The 19507-nt window shown below is 38.6% G+C and overlaps 1 protein-coding gene across 2 annotated transcripts; it reads left to right on the top strand.

Moving 5' to 3' along the window:
* Positions 1-5315: 5315 nt before the first annotated feature.
* Positions 5316-19276, top strand: LOC147076069 (uncharacterized). Of its 2 annotated transcripts, XR_015069859.1 has the most exons (4): positions 5316-5479; positions 7451-7642; positions 9721-12075; positions 18976-19276. XR_015069859.1 is itself a non-coding variant. In XM_085941554.1 (3 exons), exons 1-3 carry the CDS (start codon positions 5339-5341, stop codon positions 10993-10995), a joined length of 1608 nt encoding a protein of 535 aa, XP_085797680.1. In that variant the 5' UTR covers positions 5316-5338; the 3' UTR covers positions 10996-13779. The 2 variants fall into 2 exon arrangements, 1 of the variants encoding a protein (XP_085797680.1); XM_085941554.1 differs by lacking the exon at positions 18976-19276 and having other exon boundaries at positions 9721-13779.
* The last annotated feature ends 231 nt before the right edge of the window (positions 19277-19507 follow it).

Raw genomic sequence — 19507 nt, 5'->3', positions numbered from 1 at the left:
ATTGTATTTACTTAAAATTATTATTATATATTATATTCACTTCTCTCTTGTGAGGGTAATATTTTTGTTATAATGTAAATCTCATGTTGTGTACGTCTTGAATTTAGATTTGTTATGTCCACAATGTTTTGTTTTCTTTATTAAATAAATAAACATGTTTTTTTCAATGTATGTTTGGACCTAATAGGTAGAACAAGTGGCTAACATCCATTTCTCGTATAAACAAAAATCTGTTAAAACAACCTCCACCATGGCCCTCACAAGGTGGCGAGTCGACCAGATAACTGAGATAAACACACATCACAAATTTGCTCTAATAGTAAAAAAAAATCACCTGAGGCGATATTTTCCTTCAATGATGTTACTATTTTACAACGTTTTTATTAGCTCGTATTCTTGTTTGTCCGGTGGTTGTCCAGTATAAATCTTGCAATCGATTTTTAACTAACTTCCCGACTAGCTAGACATTTGAAACTTTTAGAATATATCAGAACACGATGCCAATGCATTCTTTTAATACTTTTAGCCATCTTTAAGCAGAATTGAATTCATTTTCAGTTAATTCTGTTTTGTATGGAAAGTTATTTCAGAAAAATCCTTAAAAAGTAAAAGACTATTATTGGTTGCTAAGGGAGTGGTCCTAGAAACTAAATTATTAATATATACGTGCGTTACTATGCGTCAAAACCAAATGCCGCCTATTCGACGCTTGCATTCTGACGGTGCTGCTTTACGGTAGCGAATCATAGCACCTTACGAAGGCTCAGAGCAACCGTATACTGAGCTTCGAAAACAGATGTTTGCGACGAATACTGGGTGTGCAGTGGTATGACTTTAGGAGTAACGAGGAGATAAGAGAACGCACCAAGCAGCCTCTCATCACGCTGAAAGTGAAGAGGCCACGTTGGACCTGGCTCGGCCACGTGCTGCGGATGCCAGAAGAGAACTTTAACCTGGCTTGCCTGTTCTTCAAGCTGACCGGATTCCGGCGACCTGGAAGGCCGCTAAATACAATCTACAGAGTGTATACGGCGGAGCTACAGGATGCTGGTTTGACCTGGAACGAAGCAAGAAGACTGGCGAGCGACAGGGATTCTTGGAGGCGCCGCGTGGTGTCCATATGCTCCAGTTAAGGGGCGGATATGGGCAAAGAAGAAGAAGGAGATGTAAGCATACCTAAGAGAGAATCAGTTGGATAGAGCCACGGATAATATCCATACAGCCGAAAGTAAAGGAGTATCAAAAATTTCCTTTGGAATCTCCACCATAAGGCCGTACTTCAACTGATGCGGGGCCCAAACGATAGACCCACTCTCAAGTCTGCTTGTAATTAAGTTGTTTTTAGTAGGTACCATAACATCCGCGCCTTTTTACAAATGGTATCTATATGATCAATAAACGTCATCTTTTTTTAAATATACGAGGTAACCCAATTGTGACTGATAGATGTAAAACAGAAATAAATTTGGCAATTATTAATATTTTTTTGAATATATCCACCGCCATCTTTAGATTTATGAAGCCTGCCTGAGCATAACTTTTTGCACAAGCAACGAGTGGTCCACTTTTCAGCTGTCAAATCAGATCCCAGATTGCTTCACATATTGATTCGCCCTTTCTCGTTTGTCCGCGCCGCGTGGTGTCCATATGCTCCAGTTAAGGGGCGGATATGGCCAAAGAAGAAGAAGAAGCATTACTATGAAATGTCAAAATGACATTTCAGTATTCTATATTTGTTTGTTTGTTTGTTTTTTATTTACTTCATATTATCAAGTACAAGTTTGAGCATATTGAGCATAATAATTCAACAGAAAATTTAAAAACGTATATAAAAAGTTCTTTTTATCTTGTAATTTTATTTTTAAATTATGTGGTCATACGATAAAAATTTTAATTGTGTATCAATACTCGACAACATCATAATAATTCAAATGGATGTAGGTATTAAAATAATATAGGTACTTACAAAGAAAAACACTAAATATACACACTAATTCTACCGTGTACACCATTTGGAAAACACTACTGTAGAGAATCACACAGCCTTTATCCTTAGCAATGGGTAGGGGGGCCGTCAAAGATCCTAGCCTGGGGGCCCGCTTCAGGATATGGGAGCCATGACCTCCACCCTGTGGAGACCCATTTTATGATCCAATTCTAATTCGAAATAAAAATAACTTTTTTACATTTTATAAATCGATCATTTTTTCAATGGAATGGGAAGGGTTGGTGTGACGATGTGTCATAAAATAACGGCAATCTTATGATGCCATTTCGTCGCTGTAGGATTGGTTTGTCGAATTGACCAAAAAATGTCAAACGTTCAGGAGACGAAAAACAAATTTCATTATTCTATATTCAAATAAGTACATGGAGGTATTTAATACTTTGGACGCTGAAGACGCACCCGGCGCGTAATGACCAGGCGGCCGATCGATGTAATTAACGTGCATTTTAAACGTGGTAATTAAAAAATCATTATATAGTCAGCAGCGAATGAGTTAAATTGTTATTTTTACAGCATATGAATACTGTATTCATTACCTACAAAGAAATTTAAAGAAAAAGATGGTTCTGGTCCATTTAGATATAAAAAATCATTGCATTAAAAGGTAGATTTCGACAAACCAATCTATAGCGGCGATTTATGGACGACCCTTTAGGTAGGTATATAAAGATTATTGTGCAGACCCACAAACTTATCTATAGAATGGATGGTGGGGAACCACTGTCGAAAACTATCCAATCAAGACTCACAACTGGACAGAATCTGACGTTTTGAAAATGGCGTCCATATGGTAGTTTGTAGTTCCATTTTTGACCGTTCTCTAGATAATTAGTTTGTTGGAGCAGACCCTTTTTTGAGTTGCTCCGGGTAAAAAGTTTTAATTAGTATTATATTATGTAGGGGAGAGTGGGTCACAGTGGTCACTTTTTTTCTCAAGTCTTGCAGTTCCAAATTTTATGGCTAAATAAATAATCTCTGAAATTAAATCATAATATGAGTATCTAATCTTCAAAGAAAAATGCATTTATTGGCGAGTATTACCTAAACTTACAAGTTATAACCACTTTAAAAAAAAAATGGGAATGATCCACTGTGACCCGGGAATGGGTGACTTTGGATCAATACATGGGTGACAGTGAATCTATAAAAAAAAATATAGTAAAAGACAACAAGTTCCATATTATTACTCATTTATTTGTACTAATGAAATTAACGTAAATTTGTGTTAGAAAAATTAATGTCAAATATTGATACATAGATTGTTTTCTCTTTGTGTTGCCAGAAAACTTAGGTTTTGGTAAAATCATCTTAATGTCGTGTGGTGCAACCGTGGCAATATCAGGCACATTTGGCATATGAAAATTATTTTGGTTTTTGTCAGATCTTCTAAGAAAACTCAGTCTCATTTCCCTTTTCTCCTAAAACTTTAGCTATATAATAAATTCGTTTCCCTTTTACTTAAAATTCAACAATACTAAAATCACCTTCTTTTGGCAAACCCTTGAGTGCAGAAAAATTGTTGGAATCCACCGTCTCATAATCATCTTCGCTGGAACTCTCTTGCAAAAATTTTCTTTTCTTTGTTTTTGCAGTCGCCTTTATTTGTTTGCGTTTCTTTTCTTTTTCTCTTATTTCTATTTCATTTTTATTCTGTGTGTCAGTTGCGATCGTTGACTTTCCTTTGCGTGTTGGTGCTCTTTCTCCTTTACAAGTTGTTGTTAACGTCCCTCGTTCTGCGCTAGTTGCTTTGGAAACTTGTCCTTTTGTGGCAGATTTCTGCACTGTCATAGTATTTGTTTCATCCAGATTGAAAACTCTGGTTCCATTACCAAAGACAGCGAATCTAGTCATAACATTTTCTAAATTGTTGAAAAATAGACCAACATCATGGCGGTTGAAAGAAGTCGATCTGCTTAAGCTGCAACCCTCAGGAGTTTGCAAAGATAATCTATTATCTCTTTTTCTGAGATTATATAGATACTCAATATCTGCGAGCTTAGTTTCATGCCATTTATCTGGTACTTTTATATTGTTTATCATCGTCAGTTCGTAAATTAGGCTTCGAACATCTATGATGGTAAGTCCATAGAACATTTGACTACACTTAACTATGTAATCGACTATATTCTTTTCTTGCGCATCAGTAAATATCTTATGAACTGCGTAATTAGGTGTAAGCCTTATTGGTTTTTCAGGATCAGGATTATTTTTAAATTTTATATGATACCTATATAGCGTTGTAACAATGTAACAGCTCTTATTTTCTGGCCATTTGATATAAGTTTTAAATCGTTACTCATCTGTTCTTCAGTGTAAAGTCTGATACTAGTTTTCCTTACTCGATTGCGAGGCATTTTTACCTACGAAAAAAGAACAAATGAATATTAGCTTCATGGGTTACACTGGATCAGCAACCCACTGTGACCCAAAACGAAATGATTCACTGTGACCCATTGGCCGTTATGGAAAAAAAATATACTTAACAAAAAAAAACAACATAGTTTACAACGGATTAAAGAAATAGCAAGCATAAAACAAAATATAAATATTTACATTTCTTATTCACTTAGAGATAAAACAAATTTTAAAACCACGTGAAAAAATAGTTTCGTTACTGACCTGGTATGACAGCGCGTCTTCCCGCTTTGATACCGTATCAGCGACTAGTGCGGAGGAGAAGGGTATGGGTGAGCGGCAACCACGCGTTCATTTGTTTGCGCAAGCGTTATACAAATTGAGTTATAGTGAATAATCCACTGTACCCCGTGATTCACTGTGACCCACTCACCCCTATACAAATGTTAAAAAAATAAGTAGTTTTAAAATAATCTTCATTTTCATTATTAATTGATATCATAATGCTATCAATCATAATTAATTGACAAACGACAGCAAATCGTCTCTCGTTATTTCCTTCTTCTGTCAAAAAAGTGAGGTTATTTATCACTGGGTAGTGTTGCCATATTTCAAATAATTCCAGTGCTGTAAAGTGTCAAAATATACAATTTTCATTGGATAATGACAAAAATTTTATAATAAAAAAACATCCGGAGCACTACACATTTTCAGTGCTCCTGCTTCGGGTAAAATCTCTCTGCTCCGAGCTCCGCTCCAACGTTTTGGTAAGCATGCGCTTATTTTCATTCCTTAGCAAATTTACCTACCTATATTTGGGTAATTTTAAATATTCATTGGGAAAATTTTATATTTTATTCTAGTAACACTGATATTGATAATTGTGCTAACAATAAATTTTGACACTGGCGTATAAAGCCGGCTGCCATTTTCTCATCTTCGGGTCGATTTTACACGACGTCGACAAATGGCGGCATGGACATCAAAGTCGACACGGACGACGGGAGACTGTCTCCGGACCTGGATGAGAGCTACAATCACGCCAGAAACCTTTTGAACGTGTACGTTTCCATCGAAGAACAGGGAGGAGAATTCGATGTCAGCCGATTTCAAGAGGTGACCGATTTCATTGTTGCTTATTTTCTACTCCAGCGAATTTATGCTAAAAATCAATTAAAACCACGACCCCATAAAATATTGCCACAGTCTCACTATAATTAATAAAGAACCTGATGTTTTTTCCAACTTTCGAGTAAGCATTCTTTTAAATTATTGAGGTTTTACATAATATAGGTATTGATAATATAGTACTCTCTTAGTAATACGCCACCCCAAAAACCAGACAAGTGACCAATTAGTGAAAGCGGCGGATTATAGTGCATACATACAAAATATGGTAAAAATTATAACAGGTAAGTATTTCGTAAAAATATTTTTTTTTTTTTGAGAAATTTGTACTAGCAAATTACAGTTTTATTTAGGTATAATCAAAATCAAGTATTGACTAAATTATACATATTTATAAACTGAATATTAAACAGTAAATCACTTGACACAACCAGTTGTTCAGTGAGGCAGATATTCTTGAATAGCTTAGGATTCCTGGCTTACCCTATGACCAAAAGCTTCAGTTTGTGTGTCCCGGTTGCATTGGAACACGTCATAATTGTGATGCGGTCCTTGGGCACTTTCCTCCCTGGTACATTACTTTCTTCGCGATGAACGTACGTTTTATGAGGGAAAATTTTCCAAAATAAATCCGTCTCATCTGTGTTGTATACTTGTACGCGGCGGACTACTGAATTTGACTATCGAATAACGGCGAATTATAGAGCTTGACTTTGTGCTATCAACTAGTAAAAATAACGGCGGATTATAGTAGTTGTCGGATAATCGAGCAGCGGAGTACTGAGAGTGTACTGTACCACAAGCAGAAAGTAGAAAAATATACACCCAGAAGATGCCGAAAGCCGAAATTTGGCTCGCTTAAGCTGTCTTTGAATACTACTAAGTACTTACTTTTACTTCACCCTGTTACGCTCCAGCATTGGAGCATAACGCAAGCACAAGGTCGCGTCACTTCCCTCGGTCCATCACCACGTCTCCCGCCCTGTCAGACATGCGTAGATCGCTGTTGTATCGCCTATAGGGGCGATGAACATAGTGTTGTTCTTACCCTCGATGTTATTAATGTCTGTTCTGAAGGTTGCGGATGTGTTTCGGGACGTGATGAATAACACATAGAGATTGTATTTTCATGGTTGTATATTGTAGAATAAATTTAGTATACACACGGCATAGAGTAAATGACTTGTCACATATATATTGGTTGATTTAAGTACAGTCGAACTCGGTTATTACGATCACGGACATAGCGAGATCTCGGATGTAATGAGGAAACATTCGTTGACATTTTAGTTTATGGTTTTCTCCATACATTTATTCACTTTTATAACGAGCTACTTATCGGATATACCGAGCAAAATTATTGTCAAAATTTTTCTTAAAACTGTCAATCATTTAAAAACATTTTTGACCCTAAGGATCGGATTACGTTTATGACACTAGTTAACCTTTTCACTGCGTCCAACGCAACTGGTGCGTTGCCCAGCAGGTGGCCATTAGATATAATTAGCATGTTATTTAAACCAGTTGCGTTGGACGCAGTGAATGGGTTAAGTGTGTAAGTACCTATTTGATGTTTTCGCCGACGACATTGCAAAGTATCCACGCATATGGTTGAAATTCCATGTAAAAAATCCAAGGTTTATGAAGTCGGTAGGTACCACCGTTCATTACAATAAACAACTTCTTTTGTAGTTTATGAACGCCATACTTGTTTCGGGGAAAAATTCTAATTGTGTATTTTTGTTTGAATTGCGACTTTTTGTGTTATGTGACCGCTCATTTAAAAATACCTATTCTCTGATATAACGAGCAAATTCAGTCGGTCCCATCTTCCTCGTAATAACCAAGTTCGACTGTATTTGAATATCCACCGCAGAAATTTCCTGTCAAAGGTGTCAGATCAGTCCAGCTGCTTTCGCCATTAGTAAAATGTCTAATGAGTTGTTTATTACATTTTAGATCCTCTACCCTGGCGGTGATGTGGCTACAATGAAAATGAAAGTGGAGAATGAAGACGCAGAATGGCAGTACTACAGACAACATTTCTACGATGGTTTAATAGGTGATCCATCTGTAGTCGATAGAAACGGACGCAAGAAGTCGAAAAATGCTAAATCCGCAAAGAAAAAAGGCAAAATTAAGGATAAATTGGTAAATACAGTACAATATTCATTATCCACTTCTTTTCAGGCAGTGTCCATTCCACAGTTGGAGCATAAGCTACTGCGCAGCGCCTCCAAGAACACTTCTCACTCACTAGTCATCTCGTGTCTTGCCGGTATGGCCCCCACAAGGCGGGGGGGCTAACAGGGTTCTAGCTAGACATGCGTCGTTCGCGAACGTACGAATCTATAGCCAGCGAACGAATCGGTCCCGTGTCATCTGGCGCTTATGCAGTTCGTCTAGTTCGCGCAGTATAGGAAAAAACGAGGGTGTGAGGACAAGTTGCCAGGCGAACTACATTTGTCGTTCGCCGCGAACTAGATCTGCGAGAGTGAGAGCGCAGTATAGGAAGAAACGAGGGTGTGAGGGACACGCTGCCAGGCAAACTACATTTGTTGTTCGCCGCGAACTAGATCTGCGAGAGTGAGAGCGCAGTATAGGAAGAAACGAGGGTGTGAGGGACACGCTGCCAGGCAAACTACATTTGTTGTTCGCCGCGAACTAGATCTGCGAGAGTGAGAGCGCAATATAGGAAGAAACGAGGGTATGAGGACACGCTGCCAGGCAAACTACATTTGTAGTAATGTAGCATTCCGACATTCTGTAGTCCGTACGCGCTAGTACTATACATATTATTACGGAAACAAAAAACACAATTGACCTAATCTGTCCGAACAAATCACTATCCGTAAGAGTCCCTATCAAGTGACTCATTTCCCATGTCTAGTTCTAGCCTGAAGGCCTGAGCTACCTACTACTATTTGACAGGTAGTGAAAATCGGATAACCTCAAAATAAGTCACTGCGCGTTGTAGTTCGTTTATTTACCGGCAGGTTCGCCACTATCGTTCTACTGTGCAGGCGCAGATATCGAACAATCCCAACTGTCGCATGAAAATACAGAAGCTTCTGAACTTTTTTGATTCATGCATGCAATCTTGCAACTCGGATGATAATACATGTTTACACATGCAATTTCTTGTTGTGGGTGCGATAATACGTACTGTCAGCAGTAAGTCCATGCACGTGTACAGGCGCTATATCTGATTAAGACCTCGTGAAAATGTTTAGATTTGACATGACTCAAACAGCTCAGTCTCCCAATCTCAATTGATAAACTGCACTGCAATCTTCATAAAGGCTTTCAAACTCTTTATATCTACATCAGCATTATCAATAATAATTGCATTTTTATCATCACTGCACTGTTGGATGAAGGCCTTGTGTTACCGCATACTGCCATAGAACTTCAGTACCGTCAATCCGGCAGGCGTCTAAGTCTACTTGTCTGATGTTTTCTGCCCCTCTGGTACCCCTGGATGACTAGGTTACATGTAAATAAATGTACGTGAAACATTTCACCGTGGCACAGTTAGCCGTATGTGTACTATACGGTCTCCATTTTTATTAGATTCAATATGAACATTAATTCAATTTTCATACCTGATTTTGGCAAAATTCATGAATTCAAGAATGAAAACCTAACCTAACCTAACAAATAATCCAGTAAGTATATCGGCTATTTTCAAAATCTGTTTGCTGACGGCCCAATGATGACCCAAAACAATTACTCTAAGAAACAAAACAGTATTATAGATGGTTACGTGTAAATTGTACGTATTACATTTCACTGTAGCACAGTTCGCAGTGAGCTTATCGGAAAGAGATGACCGTATACTATACGGTCATCTCTGATTTTGGCAATTCAAGAATGACGGCCTAGCCTAACAAATAATCCAGTATATCTGCAAAATTTGTTTGCCACTGACTTCCTGTAAACCGACAAGAACCATGTTTTATTAAGACATGAATTTTATGTCAGTACTATATGACCCAAAGAGGTTGGACTGTCTTTAATATACGGCCATATATATCCGATACAACATTTCACGGTGAAGTGTGATACGACAAACTGCATACGTACAAGTTTCAGGACACGGGATGACTAGATTTGTCCAGCGATTATTTCTTCATTGAGCGGTGTGTCCTGCCCATGATAATTTACCATTCAATAATCAATAAAATTATCGAGAGTGATGTATAATTTGTATTGTTTGTATTTTCCAGGAATTCGGGTTTGAGAAGATTGAAATAAAGGCGGAACCGATCTCAGAGGAAGAACAAGTGAATGGTGTCGATTGTGCAGCTGATGATTTCGACAGCGATGATTCGTCAATAATGCTAAGTGAAATTAAAAAAGTAGTCGCGAAACACAATAAAGCACGACGGAGAGCTAAAAAGTTTGGAGTCGATCGTAAAACAACGAAAAACAGTAACAGTTGCGTAACAAAGAATGATAATAAATATAGTCGTGGAGTTAAGAACGACATCGTAAAACCGATATCTTGCGAACTCTGTAAGTATAGATGTAGATACCGAACAGAATTACGGAAACACATGATCGTTCACAGTGACGTTAAACCATTCGGATGTGATGTTTGCCCGTTCCGTTGCAAGATTCTCGGTAATCTGAAGGTTCACATGATGACGCACAGCGATGAGCAACCTTTCGGCTGCGACTCCTGCCCCTACCGCTGCAAACAACGGTACATGCTACGGTTACACCAGCTGAAACATACCGGTGAAAAGTTGCTGTCGTGCGATCAATGCGAATATAGATGCAACCGTAGCACGCATTTAAAACGGCATAAGCAAACGCACAACGTCGATAATTTATACGCATGTAGTATGTGCTCGTACAAAGCCAAGGTCGAAGCATCGTTGAAAGAACATTTAATTACACATAACGATTTTAAACCGTTCAGTTGTGGCTTGTGTGAATTCCGTTGTCATTTTTTAAAAGCGTTACGGCGACACCAGAAAGTACACAACGGTTTTAGAGAGTTCTTTTGCAATAAGTGTCAGTATAGTTGTCGAGAATTTAGATTGTTGAAGGCGCATAAGCTGGAGCACCGCACTGACCGACCGTATATATGCCACGCGTGCGATTATAAGACGAATAAGCCGTCTAATTTGAAGCTTCATCTTAAAACGCACGTCGCAGAAAAACCTTTAAGTTGTCAGATCTGCGACTACACTTGTAAAGATCCGAGTAATTTACGACGGCATCTGATCAGTCACGAAGAACCAAAGGTTCTCGTCTGCGATATTTGCAACGAGAGTTTTACTGAAGCCATTGAGTTACGAAAGCATCGACTTGTTCATTTCGATAGTGATGTATTTTTCTGTGATTTGTGCCATTTTAAATGTACCGATGAAAAGGTTTTGGATGATCATAAGTTGAACGCTTGCTTGACGAAGAGATACGTTTGTAAGGAATGCGGCAGGGCTTTTAAGATGAAGAAAGAACTGCAGAAGCATTCGGAGGAAGCGCACGGTTGAATGAATGTTGCAAGAACCAAGCAAGCCACCATGAAATACTTGTTTCGTTATTAACAGCGAACCAATTAAACGTATAACCTTTATAGATATTTAGGAATACGGATCAATGAAACATAAAACCAGTCTCAGGAAATAAAAACAAGAATTGCGACTAGGAGTGCCTTAATCAAAATGAGACGACTTCTTAGCAATCGAGACCTTAACCTAGATATGAGACTGCGTTTGGTTCGTTGCTATGTTCTTTAAATCCTTTTCTATGATATGGAGGTTTCGATGCTAATCCAGGAGATGGTACATAGAGTTGAGGCTTTAGTCGCTGTATATACATCCTCAAAATTCCTTGGACTAAACGTGTAACAAATGATGTCATTCTCAAATGAATGGGAAAGTACCTTGGCCACATTATGAAAGGACAAGAGTACAGTATTCCTCAACATGTTATTCAAGGAAAGATCAATGGTTAAGGTGGCAGATGATGAAGCGCTAGATCGCCCTGATGGTGGCTGTTTTCCATTAGGGAACGGCACAATAAAAAGAAGAAGAAAGACACAATAACGGCTCTGAAAGAAGGTGCATGTTAAATGGGTGTAGAAATGAATAAGGGAAAATCAAACTTATGAGTGTACAAGACCAAACACGCAACCAAATGCTTCTAAAATTGAATGGTTGCTGACTTCAAGAGATGAATGAATTTGTGTACTTAATAATGTCAGCGATAAAATCAAATTCAAAGTAGTAATGATTATCCACGGCTTTACTAAACTTTCCTGAGACTGATGCTCTCATATGGGGCCCGAGACATGGACCCTGAGCTCTACTGATTGCCAGAAACTGAAAGATGTGAAAATTGAATTTAGACGTGCTGGTTTAATTACGAATTGTTGTACAAAAGATCCAAAGACTCCGCCGAGTGAGCCGCAGAAAGAATGAACAACGCATTAGTGCAACATCGACAAAGCCAGCGGGAGATGACGACTACTCGAAGACCACGGCTCCGGTAGATTGCAGAGTAGAAAAGGACCTCCAGACCCGGCGTGGACAAGTTATGTTCCGGAGCAAAGGAGAGGATATTCCAGGCCTGTAGCGTCACTAATGATAATAATATTTTTTATTTTAGAGAAATTATCGTATTAAATTTGTGGTTCTATCGGAGATGTCATTTGGAATATCAGATACAATACCGAGATCTACAGTACATCTTTTGGTTATATGTAAATAGCGTATGCAGTTCACTGTGAGCCAGTGGCGAAGGGTGGAGGTAGGCTGTTAAGATTCGACATAAATAGTGCACATTAAACTTTTTCAGACAAACGTATCTATTTACGTTGAACTAAGCCTACAATGTGTAGATAGTGTTTATTAGTTTTGAAAATTCAATTAAACCCTGCGTAAACCTAGCCCTAATAGATAATAGTCCAAAAATATTTGTTTATCTAAAATTATGCCATTAAATCATACGAATATTTTTTTACTATTATCTACTATAACTATGGCTCACAAACTGACAAAGTTTAGTGTGCACTACATATTTCGAATCTAAACGACTTACCTCCACCCTTCACCACTGTCTCTGTACCTGGCCTGTTTATTTTTTAGAGCAGCATTTGTGTCATGTATGTAACTCGCCAGATTCTCATATGTCGCATCGTTAGATTCCATCTGCGCTTCCCCAGCCTCCTCGTTGTTGCTTCCGCTAATATCGGTGCCGATATCAGTTGGGAACAGCGATGGTTAATACTGATTTTGACCATTTGGGTCAGTGAAAGCCATATCTTATTTGACGCCTTCAATTAATACTGACGTATAGACAATCATTCCATTCTTTGTTGACCTAACGCGCCTTTTAGCGAATAACGTTTTCATCACCGTTACGGTTTGTTCTAAACACCCGTTAACATTTAATTGCATTACGATTAGAGACCAATTCCACAATTGACTTTAACTCCTCGTCTATCGTGATTTTCCATAATTTACAATCACTTCACACACGGTGAGTGGATCACAATTGTTTCCCTCCATAGCTTCCTTGAATACTAGATCATCAGTATTTTCAGGCACTACAGAGTATATAACGATATCCATAAAGGTCTTCTTTTTGGTTTCTATCTTTTTTCGTCATGATTTACTGAGCGTAGAGATGATTTTCTCCACTTTTATGACTCGTCATTTTCACTTGAGGATGGACTGCTTCGTATCAGAATGGGTGATGCGTTATAAATAATGGATAGTGGGAGGACAAGAGATTTAGCGCAGTTTTTTTATTAAAATAGGGTGAATACCATCGGGACCAGCCAGCACCTTTGGAAGAATCTATCAGTTTATATTTTATTATCTAACTGAATCAGTCCTAGATTATTGGAAGAGGAACTAACTGGTGCTGGGTGTTAAGTAGTGAAACTCGTGTCGTTTGAATAGACTGATCTAAAGTATTTGGCCAGAGCCACATTACGTGGATATTCCGTCGCGGAAGATGCGCGACGGAACGCCAATACATTTTTTACATATTGATATTAAATCTCCCATCACAATAACCCCATATCCCCAAATACTACGATACTAGATAACATTTTTTCAACAAAAAGTTTATACGCCTCCACTTCACTTCACAAATACACGACACAAACGTAGACAGTTTCTCCGTTACAGGTTAGTTTAACCCAAAGATACGAAAATACGAAAACGTTCGGCCTGCAACCCTTCCATATTTCTAACTCCCAGGAGGCAGCCTCCTCCCTGCCTGAGGCCTGTTCCGGAGTCTCGATCCCCTCTAAAGACAGCATAATCACCACCAAAATATTCACGACTGAAAACACTGTCATTAAACCACGTTTCAGTTAACGCTAGACGCCAGCTAATACGCCGTTCAAAAATTCCACAGATTTTGTCTTCAAGCCGCGAACATTCTGATAGTAAAAAAACAGTTTATCTGAACGGTGACTGTTCCAAAGTCAGCTAACCGGCAACTGTAGAGTTTCCACTCTCGACACCCATTCTTTTATGAATGAGTGGCGTGGCCAGTTATCTGCCCTCAAAACAGTGTCCGTGACATCAGAAGGAATACCTACCTTGAAGAATGCGTAGTCCCTCCTTGATTTAATTTTCTCGACTGTGAAATCAGCGGTACACAACTTATTTAAATAGGTTAAAACATCAGCCATTGTTGTATCTCTGTGAAGTGGGCAGATATGATACTGCTTCACAACAGTTTTCGCTCGTCCAGCGAGGTTTCCCCGAACTGCGACACGCCGCTTCCGTGCAACAGTGGCCCATCCATCAACAATCCCAGACGTAGGTAAATCTTCAGCTGGTTTCGGTTGTGAGGCCTCGGGTGACGATGAGGAGTCCTCTTCTGGGGCGACTGCTGGGATAACCTCGAGTGCAGGATAATTTTCCTTTCCAGGACGCAATCGTTCTAACGCGGCATTTTTTGAATTTGCATCGATTTGTTGTTTTGTCAATGTTCGGCGCCTACTTTGTGCGCGCGTTTCAACCGTCGTTTTTGAACTTGCTGTGCTAATTGGTTTTACCGTATTATCACTAATTACGGCGGACTTAATTACTGGCGAAGTACACACTGTATTCACTGTATTCGAGTCACTGGGAGTTGCTTTATTTAATTTTAATGAATTTATTTTGAGGAATTCCTCAATTCCCTCCACTTTATTCATAAGTTTTTCGATGAGGGCACTTTGTTTGATTATAATATTCGTTAATTCAGTAATTTCAGCCATTTTGTTTCAAAGAAATAATAAAACAAAACAAAAACTTAGTGAGACAACACTATGTATGTGTTACTGCGTGGCGTATCGGCTATACTTACTACATCTACTTGCATGTGGGTGTGCCCAGTTTCCAGAAATTTTTGTTCAGTCGTTTCAAAATTAAGTGTTTGCACTACAAACATGACTATTTTTAGTGTTCTAGAACTAATTTTATCTATTATTGACATATCTGTTAGTGTCCTCGTGTTAAACCATTGCTGACTCAAGAGAAAGTCGAAACATTCATGACTTGTCCTACCTTTCCGCCCCTCCCGTTGTCTATGGATGACCTGTCATTTCGTGTCATTGTTCTGTCAGCTGTCTTGATACAGGGAATGGTTTGATTTGGATAGATGAGTTACATGATAAATAATACATTAGCATTATGTCGTTCGGCATGTAATACCGCATTAGCGACAAAAACAAAATTGTGCAGGAGAAAGAAAAAACACGCGACACATTCGCAGTATTGTCTTGCAAATCACATACGCGGTGTTACAAAATGCCTATTAAAACCTCAATTTAAACAAATATCCAGCATTCTATGAATGCACATACGTGGAGATTTATATTTTGAATCGAATGTAAATTACAATCTCATTTGGACGCAGATGTTATATAGAGAAATAATTTGTTTAGACTGTGTTAAACGCCTTTTCGCGCTTCTGTTTATATAGTGTATTGGAACGAAGGAAGTGTGGCAATTGCGTAGGGTGAACGTCCGAGACGGGTAATAATAAATACAAAATTGTAAAAATGTCTTAATTACAAATAACAACTAATATAACAAGAAAGTAGAAAAGACAGCATGTATTTATGTAAATATTAAAGAAACATGATACATACAATTATAAATTTAACCTATTTAACACGTCCACTAACATTATATAGTTAATAAAAAATAAATCAACCTTTATGGTGCCATCAAATAAGTTAATCGCATGATACACAGCATCATGAAACATAACATCTGTCCTGCGACGAGGTATCATGAAGACCGTAGAGTTACAAGTGATATTGGTGGGAACATGAAAATTAATATTTGCCAGTATATACGGATTGTAAATGAACCCACGAAGAAGTAAAAAGAAATGCTTTCAAAGAGCAATCACTCTTCGGGTGGACAGGGATTGCATTGATAGCATACCCAGAAGAAAACGAGTCGGAAAATTCATTTTATTATCATTATCATAAGGAAAGAACCCCAGAAGAAAACGAGTCGGAAAATTCATTTTATTATCATTATCATAAGGAAAGAACCCGTATGTTCTTAAGTAGAAAAATCTATTGTGGATGATGATCAAAATTACCTTCGAGATCTCTTATAACATTGTGTAAATTGCATGTAGCTATTATTATTAGACAAGCATGTTCCACGTTCGTTTCTATCGCTTTACTTCATATACACCACTTTGCATATAAACTCACAAAAACACATTCAATACACTTCCATGCGCGAGAGAGACGGTTATTAAAATTTTCACTTTGGCTAAACACTCCAAACGCTCACTGTGTACTAGGGCCAGATGAGAGAACGCCACACGCAAATATTGTGTTTTTGCCATTCAAGAAAACTGGCTATTTGACATGCTTCCATTGTTTGATACATTGTCATTTCGACTTTGTTGCAAGACGATAATAATATTTAATGCAAAATTAGCGATATTGATTTTAGAATATTACAATAAGCGAGACATTGTATTTGCACAATCGCTCCGGGTTTTGACCCTCGCCTAATGGCAGACTACAACGCCTGACGCTTGGATACAGTGTTACCAACATACTTAAATAGATTAAGGTTTTTACAATGTATTGTAACTTAAATAGATAAATTAGGTTCATGTTGCACTCGTACAAATTATTACTTAGAAATTCGACAGTGGCTGTGGTGAGGTCCTTGATAATTTGTAGATCGTTACTGAACCCCCTGAAGTCTTTCTTCAACTTTTCCATGTCTGAATCGAATTTGGAGAACAGTTCCTTTTTAACTCTTCGAACTTCTTCTTCTTTCACCCTGTCACGTCCCAACATTGGGGCGTAGGGCAAGCACAAGTTGGCGCCACTTCCCTCGGTCCATCGCCAACTCCTGCGCCTCCCACCATGTCAGACCTGCTGCGGTCGCTTTTGTAGCATCGCTGCTGGGTGAGGGAGGGCCGGCCACGGCGACTGAACCCTTGAGGCTGTGCCACAAGGGTACGAAGTGCCGCACTCTTTGGCGGCATCCGGAATACATGTCCCAGCCACGTAAATCGTCTCTTCGTGATAACTTCAATCTTCGAACTTAGCTGAAAATAAGTCCGTACCTGGAGATTTAAAATTTTCAGTTATCGGCTTAAGAGATTGTGCAGGAGAATCTTTGAAATGAATACAATTAAAATATTAGGTTAAAAACTTCGATTACATTGTTGTACCTTCTCTTCTTTGCTCGTGTTTGTGGGTTTTTTCATGGTGTTTTTGATGAAGAGTATGTTGTGAATCTGGATGTGTTCTTCTGCTCAACTGCAAGGGTTTCTATAATAAATAGTTTTGTTTGTGGTTTCAAGTCAATACTCGTTTGAGAAATTATCAAAAGGAAAATGTTCACATTGTCATTCCTTACCTCATTGTGTTCTCTGTTAGGTTTTAGGGTGTGCAAGTGATCATCCCATAGCACCTGAATTCACTGGTGACGCTGCTACCTTAGGGCCCGTGAAAATGCACTAGTTTTCTGTAAGGGTTATCCTTCCCGTTTCCAGAATGTTGCTTGTTGTTGTTTTATAGGAACTGTTCCATCATACGATAGGGCAGGGTTTCCCAAACTATGTTCCGCCGAACCTGAATAGGTGTTCCGCGACCATTTGGAAAGGTTTTATACACTTCAACACATTTAAAGATCTTCTACTAAGTAAAACTAAAATAATTAAAGAATCTTCTTCATATTGAAAGGCGAGTGATGATCAATCTCCATTGATGTTTATGACCTCAAGTACCTAGGTCATGGCTCCCACAAGGGGGTGGGGGGCTGATAGGCCTCTAGCCTGGGGGCCTGGGCTTACAGGGGGCCCGGCGTGAGAGATCAACCAGCCAAGTGAGATAAACACACATAACAAACATGCACTAATAGTAAAAAATGTCGCCGTTTCACTTCAACCATACTAACATTTGGAATATGCAACTGTAGATCGTCTAGTAGTAGTAGGGGGCCCGCCAAAGATCCTAGCCTGGGGCCCGTTTCGGGGTGTGGGGGCCATGATTTAGGTACAGGCGGAGGACCATCTTTTCTCACACTGTGCGCATGAAAAAGATGGGGTATATTGTTTTTATCTGACCGGCTGACAAGTCTTGTCAGTTTAACGACAGTAACCAAAATTGACAGAACGATTAGCCGTGCTAATAAATAAACTAAGTGTTCCGTTAAAATTTCCGGGTTTGCGAAGTGTTCCATTGCAGAAAGAGTTTGGGAAACCCTGCGATAGGGGTATGTTAATGCTATCCAATCCCAATGGTCTGCCTTTTTTCTTACGTCTTAAATCCAATGTTCTAAAAGTGTCATAATTATTGGCATATTAGGACCAATTTGCCTTTTCGCACATTCAAATCGTGCGTGCTCATTGTCACATTCCAATCGAGTGTGGACAAGCAATTGATCAATTACATCAAATAATTTCATCGTCATGACATAACTAAACATTACTGCCATTTTTATATTGCAGTTTTGCCCACCATATGTATCTGAATATGTCACAACGTGTTTTACAGTATCAGGCTGCGACATTAGATTTTTAAAAATGCAAGAAGCAATTCGGTCAGAACCTCGACAATTATTGCTTCATGCCACATAAAACACTTTCCTCATCAATTTTACAATTTCGCACTGTCAGATTGTACGTCGATAATAATATTTTATAATAAGCTATGTTTAAATGCAGAAGAAAGCACCTGCTGCAAATCAAAAATCAACACGCTTTTGCATGCATATCCCATTGCATACAAAATTATGCACCGTACATCGAATGGTTGACTCGGTTTGGCAACCAAAAAAATCATGTAATTTTCTTGATACGGTACGGTACTGAGATATCCAGGGTTCAGTGGCTAGCTCAGGTGTTGATGGAACTCCGGGTTCACAAAAAATTAAACGAAAGAAATTAAATTTAAAAAAAAAAGATCTTTCTTGTTCGTAACGTGGTCTTATATTTTTAATCTTAAGTTTTACAAGTTTATTTTCGCGTTTTTTCAGTTACAGTCTCAGGTCTGTACGCTTTGAACAAAGGACGCTCACTGCTCGCCACGGGGTTCTTCTACCACTCTTCAACCCAAGCCAACTTTTTAAGGAACTCCCCGTGATCGGCCAAACTCGATCGGATGATCTTTTGATCTGACAAATGACGAGGTGGCCCTCAGTGCCAGCGCGTGACGAGTTCAGCAATGCGCGACAAAATTATAACATTTTATTTCTTATAGCTAGTACATATTTTTATATAAAACAAATTTATTATATTCTTAAACAATTGCTTGCATACATCATCTTTCATACTTACCTTAACGTTTATTTTTAATCTTCGTCCGGCATGTGACTTCCATATACCGGACGAAGGACTTTACCTAAGAATAAAACATTGACATAGTTGAGCAGGGAACCAGATCAGGTGTTTTATTCAATTGTTTATAGAGATCAGGGTAGCGGTTCGGCCCGCTTTTATTTAATATTTATGAACATCAAGAAAAGCCTGCTGATAACAGGTATGTGTCAGTACCCATATGTGAGTACT

The sequence above is a fragment of the Rhyacophila brunnea genome, unplaced genomic scaffold, assembly GCF_057557595.1.
Source record: "Rhyacophila brunnea isolate RB1 unplaced genomic scaffold, BYU_Rbru_1.0 scaffold_13, whole genome shotgun sequence".
NCBI classification, from domain to species: Eukaryota; Metazoa; Arthropoda; class Insecta; order Trichoptera; family Rhyacophilidae; genus Rhyacophila; species Rhyacophila brunnea.
The sequence above is the reverse complement of the archived record's forward strand: the minus strand, read 5'-3'. Positions and strand labels throughout refer to the sequence as shown.

Excerpts from the sequence above, each read along its gene's own strand:
- LOC147076069 (XM_085941554.1), top strand. The coding sequence starts at position 5,339 with ATGGACATCAAAGTCGACACGGACGACGGGAGACTGTCTCCGGACCTG. Across the intron at positions 5,480-7,450 it reads ATGTCAGCCGATTTCAAGAG|ATCCTCTACCCTGGCGGTGA; the intron begins GTGACCGATTTC and ends ATTACATTTTAG. Across the intron at positions 7,643-9,720 it reads GCAAAATTAAGGATAAATTG|GAATTCGGGTTTGAGAAGAT; the intron begins GTAAATACAGTA and ends TGTATTTTCCAG.